The sequence below is a fragment of the Mixophyes fleayi genome, chromosome 5, assembly GCF_038048845.1.
Source record: "Mixophyes fleayi isolate aMixFle1 chromosome 5, aMixFle1.hap1, whole genome shotgun sequence".
NCBI lineage: Eukaryota > Metazoa > Chordata > Amphibia > Anura > Limnodynastidae > Mixophyes > Mixophyes fleayi.
Genome location: NC_134406.1, coordinates 35,443,238 through 35,449,805, shown reverse-complemented (window position 1 = coordinate 35,449,805; position 6,568 = coordinate 35,443,238). Strand labels below are relative to the sequence as shown.

The following is a 6,568-nucleotide window of genomic DNA, read 5'->3' as shown; positions in this document are numbered from 1 at the left end:
TTTAAAGGTTAAACAGGAGGTGGGAAATAAGTCATGGTTTACCGTATGTTACACCAACATGACAATATATTAATTCTATGGTTCTATGCCCGACTACCAACCACTGCGTGATTTATGATACAGACATGCAAACATACCAACCAATCATGGTTTAACATAAGCTATGAGGTACCAACCCAAAACGATTTAACACCCCTAGGCGGGAAATGTCACCAACCTAAACAGGTTTAATCAGATAAGAAAGTAAAGGAACGGTAACCCAGATGAAGGTGAACCAACCCAAAAAACCCCGGAGGCTCACCACTAATCAGGCCTTAATCCGTAGGAGAAATTGGGAAAAAATCCCTCCATGCCCCCGTTGAACACGGCAAGCAGCTCTCGCCCTGGATTACCGAGGAAGGGGGGGGGGGGGAAGAGTAAGGAGGAGGGGGGATAAGAACCAGAAAGATAAAAGTAAAGCAAGAGAACCAAGTATAGACAATAGAGAAATAACATATGCAAAACATGAGCATATAATTGCCTTAAGGTCTAATGTACCTTTTATAATTATCGGACTTCCATCGCCCCAACAATTTAATATCGGGTACGGAGGCCCCTCCCATGGCAGCAGCTGTAGCTGCTCCAATACGGAACGAGTGCGTTCCATAAAATTTTGGGTCTAACCCCACCTTTATCACTGCACTTTTAAAAATGGCATTAAACTGAAACTTGGACAAAGGAGACCCATCCATGTGTGCTAGCCAAGCCTCGCTATCCTTAGGCCTTATTCCTGAAAATTTATTACACCAAGCCACCGGACATATACTCGTATCATTGCAAGGGGACAAGGTGACCCAATGACCCCTACTAAACTGATCCGTTTTGGATCGTGCAATTTTTATGGAGACCTGCGTACTAGCAACTAAAGTATATTTTCCCAAAAGGGCTGTACCTAGGGAAACTCTCGATTTAGCCACAAGTTCGCTAATTCTAAATGCTCCGTGAAACGCCATAGAAAAAGCTGTGCTGAATAAAGTGGACTCATAGGAGCTAGAAGTGACCTCCGCAAACGACATAATCAACTGCCTAAGCAAGGGAACCGTAATGGGACGCCTAGAGTCAGGAACCGAAGGGCGGGTTCTAGCCCACCCTTTCATAGCCTTGGAAATAATAAAACCTCTTGTGGGATCAACTTTTGAATGTAATTTGGCCATAAAAGAAATGCCTGCTAATGCTGAGGCCATAGCCGCCTTTTTAACACCCGTGTTATATCTTTCCCACATAAACTCTAAAATCTCCTCCGCCTGACCTGATGTACTTGGGGCCCTGGATTGTAAGAAAGCCTCCCACTGACTCCACGCTGACTGATACGCACGTCTTGTGGATTGCGCCAAGGATGACTCCGCCAACTCGATCATTCCGACTCGACCCACTGCCATGCATAGAAAGGACAAGGGATGCCGGTTAATTGAGCCAAAGGAGCTAGCTCCCTAAAGCGGCGCCATTGGAAACGCGAAAGCGCATCTGCCACCTTATTCACCTCTCCGGGTACATGTCTGGCCTGGAAAATTATATCATTTTCCAAACATTTCAGAACAAGTCTACGTAAAAGGTTCACTGCCGGCAATGACGTAGCGCTTTGGCGATTTATTGCCTGCACAACTCCAAGGTTATCACACCAGAAAACAACATTCTGGCCCGCTAACCTATGACACCATAGATCAATGGCTAAAACTATTGGGAATAACTCTAAAACCAGCAAATTTGCCACCAAACCGCTCTGACGCCACCCCTCAGGCCAAGGAGCTGCACACCACTCGTCCTGAAAAATGGCCCCAAAACCATTCGCCCCAGAGGCATCTGTGTGTAATTCCAACAAAACATTCGAGACTTGTCTCTTAGGCCATATCCGCACTCCATTGAAAGACTGCAAGAATTTGGCCCATACTCTCAAATCTCCCTTTATTTCCGCCGATAGGCGTACTCTGGCATGAGGCCTTTTTAAGCCTGATGTGGCCATTTGCAATTTTCTAGAAAAAATACGTCCCATCGGTATCACCCTGCATGCAAAATTGAGCGATCCGAGAAGAGACTGAACCTGACGCAAGGAGCTACCCTGTGAACTAATCGCCTCAGAAACCGCTGCCCCCAACTTGTTTATCTTTTCCTCAGGCAAACGACAACAACCTGCAATGGTGTCTATCTCTATGCCCAAGAATGACAAACATGTGTTAGGCCCTTCAGTCTTGTCATGCGCCACTGGGACCCCCATGATTTTGAACAATGCCGTAGCTGAAAAAAGCGTGTCTGCACACACTGCGGATGAAGGGGGACCTATAAACAAGAAATCATCCAAATAATGGGCGATTCCTTGATGACCCGTTCCTGCTTGTACGCACCAATGCAGGAACGAACTAAACTTTTCAAAAAGAGCGCATGACACTGAGCACCCCATGGGGAGACAGCGATCAATGTAGAAACCGTCCTGTAGCCTAAAGCCCATGAATCTAAAAGATTCTGGGTGAAGCGGCAGCAGTCTAAATGCCGATTCAATGTCTAACTTGGCCAATAAAGCCCCTTGCCCAAAGCCCCTAACTAAAGTCAAGGCCTCCTCAAAGGACTGGTAATTGACTGAACTGAAGCTAACATCTATTGCGTCGTTATCTGAAAAACCGGGAGGATGGGATAAATGCTGTATTAGACGGTATTTACCCGCAGCCTTCTTAGGGACAACTCCTACAGGGGAAATTATCAAATCAGGAATTGGGGGGGAATCAAAAGGCCCAATCATACGACCCAAGCTAACCTCCTTCATAACCTTATCCTTCAACACATCAGGAAGCAAGACTGCTGACCTAAGATTCCTGCCCGATGACGACCTAATTTCTCCTACTACTGGAAGCTGAAAACCATGATGAAAGCCTTGGGATAGACACTGGGCTTGAACAACATCTGGGAAAAAACTAAGCCACTTATCTAGAACTTTTAAATCAATAGGGGATGGCCCCTTAGTTAGCACCTCCTGGCGCACCGCGGCCCCTACCCACTCCTGATGACTGCCTGGTACAATCCTTAGCTGGGTGACTGCCTCGGCATTTGGAGCATACGTGTCTATATCTACAAGAGTCACCCCTTCCGCACGAGGCATTGTTATACGCGAAACATCTGTTCTTACTGTTTTGGGGAGTACTACGCCTCCCCTGGCTCTGAAACCTAGGTACTACAGGAGGCATAGCATCTTCAGTTGGCAGCATCAGTGCCATCCATGACTCAACGTCCTTACACCCAAATGGGATAGTATGCATTTTGTTTGCCTTGCTACGAAAACTCTCATCGTAACGCCTCCAAATTGTACCACCCGCGTTAATCCACAGATCATTAATCAGGTGTAGGTACCTCCACACATCCGCCCTGGTGTCCGGTCTAGACTCTACATAGATGGCAGAGAATATACAATACCCCCTCAACCAGTTTGAGAACGTTCTATAATTTTCTTCACCCATTCCTCCCTTACCACAGGCAGCCAGCAATTCTTTTTTGGCTGCAGAGGTGAGCATAAACAAATCGACATAGTACCCTTTGTCAATCCTATCCTTTGAACTGCGACGCACGCCTCTTAACAATGCTGTATTGTCGCATCGTACCATAGGACCGCCTAAAGCCGTGGGTGGAGCTATGCCTGAAGGGGTCACCCTAGCGGGCTTCGCTAAATGCTCTGTTAAGATTTTTAAAAGCTTACGCGGACCCTGACCTTCCTCATCGGATTCTTCACTAGTGGTAGCTAAAGGAGGACTGCGTGTATGTGAACGATGTGCCAAAATAGAATCACACTCACCACTTTGCGCAGATGTCCCTGGTAACGCAAGTGCTTGGGTTGATGTTTCTTCTCTTGAAGCCGAATCCCCTGCTGGCTCCGTCTGTAAGGCAGAGCTCCCCGTCACTGTGATAACTTCTGGCAATGGCGCGGCCGCCCCTCCGCCCGATACTGCCGTCACTGAAACAGAATGTATGTTAGCTACTTCAGACACAAACGACTGGTTAACCCTAACTCCTGAAATGCTGTTTAACGACTCTATTGGGACAGGCGTACCAAAGGAAAAACCTGGGGCTGGTGGGCGGGCCAGATCTTGGGAGGAACCAAACCCAAAGGGGGAGCTATTGAGATCAGGGACGGGTATATTTGTAATGCTTGCATTAGAAGCATGCCCATAACTTGAAACATAAGGAGGTGGATACGGTGCCATCCAATTCTGCATTGGCCGCTGGACCCTATCTGGATTAGGAGGAGGATACGGTAGTGACCAGGGAGGCAGGTTCCCGTGGGGCGCCTCCACCTGTGCTACTGCTGGTCTTGCCCATGGACTAAGCGTTGTGTTTGGGCTTTGCTGAAAGCTCCCAGACTGAACCAGCGCCGAGGGGTGACCCCCGACATTGATTGAATCGCTATATGGAAGCCTCTGCAGAGGAACATTAGCAGCTTGTATTGGAGATATGAAATTATACTGTATAGGGGGCCCAACCTGAGGTGGTGAGGGTGTGTGTAATTGAGAAGATAACATGGGCTGAAAACTTACATTATGAGCCATATGAGGGCGCACTCTACCCCTGATCCATCCCTGAGGCATAAGTGGGGGGATAATATTAATTTGAGGTATACTGTCACCACTGCTGCTGTGTAACCAGGGTCTGTGACTTGTGGCAGAAACAGAGACATGCTGTGACTCCAAATTTACCTCATTCACAGCTATCAGGTGATTACCAACGGGGGAACTGTAAGAGGAAGCCAGTGCCTGTAAGCTTCCCTCTCCCCCTGCTGCCCTGGGGGAGACCTGACCTGCCAAATTGGGAGGTGGAGAGCGAGGAGGAAGGGAGGACTGGCTGGACCTAGCAGAGGTAGGAGAAGGAGATCTCCTCCTCTGCTGACTATGCTGCACAGCAGCGCTGGCGTCCCCTGAGGCAGCCAGCGCCGCTGATCTCTCTGGAGCCCGGGACCTGCGAGCGCCGCCCCTCCCCCCCTGCCCAGATCTCCGTTGAGACCCAGCGACAGGGGAGTCCCCTGCAGCAATATTAACAGCGCTGGGATGCACGCTTTCAGGCAGCGCTCCCAGCGCTTCACTAGAGGGGGCAGAGCTGGATAAAGTAACAGGCGGGCGCAGACTCCCGGCCGGGAGCTGTGACCCGTCTGACAGACGTGCAGGGGGGCCCGCTGATCTCCTAGGTCTGGACATTTTTGGCAAGGAGAAATACAGGGGAACAGAGAAAATTGAGAGAGGGGAGGAGAAGAATGAGGGAATGGGAAAAAAGGAGGGGGAGAAGGAAAAAAGGGAAAGAGGAGAAATAAATGAAGAAAAAGAAAAACGAGGGGGGTTAAAAGATAAGGTGAAGGATGAGATTAAACAGAAAAAGATGAAAACAGGGAGTTAGAAAAGATAGAAAGCTAAAGCAATAAAAACGATCTTATCTGTCTCCAGGGAGCTCCTGCATCAGTGAAATCACAGGAAGGAAAGGTCTAGAAGCCCATGGGAGTTTCTAATGAGGTGACTGAAACCACTCCCCATGGATTCTATTGGCTGGGACTAAAACAACTTTAACCCCTAATGGGTAAGGACCTGAAAAACATAATCCATGCATTTTAAGTGCCCTCAGCTAAAATGGCTTCACTTAACATAGGGTTTAATGAGTGATAGAGTAGAGGAAAGAGCAGGATAGTGGTGTTTGTTGGTCAAAGAGTGTTGTAAGTCATAAAATTTGTACTTTTTTGTTACTTTTGTTTATCTGCCCTTATTTGTCTCACAGTCCAGCGGTTCCCAAAATGTGCGCCGCTGTCAAGGGGGTGCCGCGGCCTCCATGGCATAAAAAGAAAAAAAAGAACTTACCAATCCAGCGTTGGATCTTCCTCCTCACCGTACTCACGGACTGGCGGGTGTGACGTCATCACGTCTGACAGTGTCAGTGAGGAGCAGCAGAGAGGAACAACAAGAAAGAAGACAGAAGAAAATGAGGAACGAAGATAAGTAAAGGAACAGAGAGGAAAAAGCAATGGAGGGACAGAGTGATTTATGTAGGTGGGACACAGAGAGATTTATGAAGGGGGACACAGAGTGTGATTTATGAAGGGGGACACAGAGTGTAAGTTGGTGAAGGAGCGCAATGTGTTATGGTGAAGGGCCGCAGTGATATAATTAATGGACACAGTGGTATGATGAAGGGGCCTAAATACTTCTTATGTTATTTTGACCCAACTAGGTAAAAAATGTGACTACTTGGTAATTATTTTGGCTAGGGGTGCCTTGTATAAAAATATGGAGACCCTAAGGGTGCCTCGAACTGAGAAAGTTTGGGAACTACTGTCACAGTCTGTGTTTTTGTTTGCGAGTGTTTTTTCTTTTTTCTTATTTGTCTCACCCCTGTGTTTGTTTGTTGGTTATGATGGTGAGAGGAAGGAAGGAGAGGTGAGGAGTATAGGAACAGTGGGGAGGAGGAGAGAGTGCTTCATGAAGAGACAGGCTCCTCTGTAGGTTTTGGGAAGACCAAATCTGGGCACACTGTGCACTTTAGTTTTAGGGAGAACTGTGTCCTTTGTGGCGCT

General features: G+C 47.8%; 1 protein-coding gene across 1 annotated transcript; it reads right to left on the bottom strand.

Annotated features, from left to right (window-relative positions):
• Window positions 1-521: 521 nt before the first annotated feature.
• On the bottom strand, window positions 522-5,566 carry LOC142159439 (uncharacterized). The gene is made up of 2 exons (XM_075214343.1): window positions 3,815-5,566; window positions 522-1,411 (listed from the first exon to the last, which is right to left on the bottom strand). Exons 1-2 carry the CDS (start codon window positions 5,205-5,207, stop codon window positions 522-524), a joined length of 2,283 nt encoding a protein of 760 aa, XP_075070444.1. The 5' UTR covers window positions 5,208-5,566.
• Window positions 5,567-6,568: the final 1,002 nt, after the last annotated feature.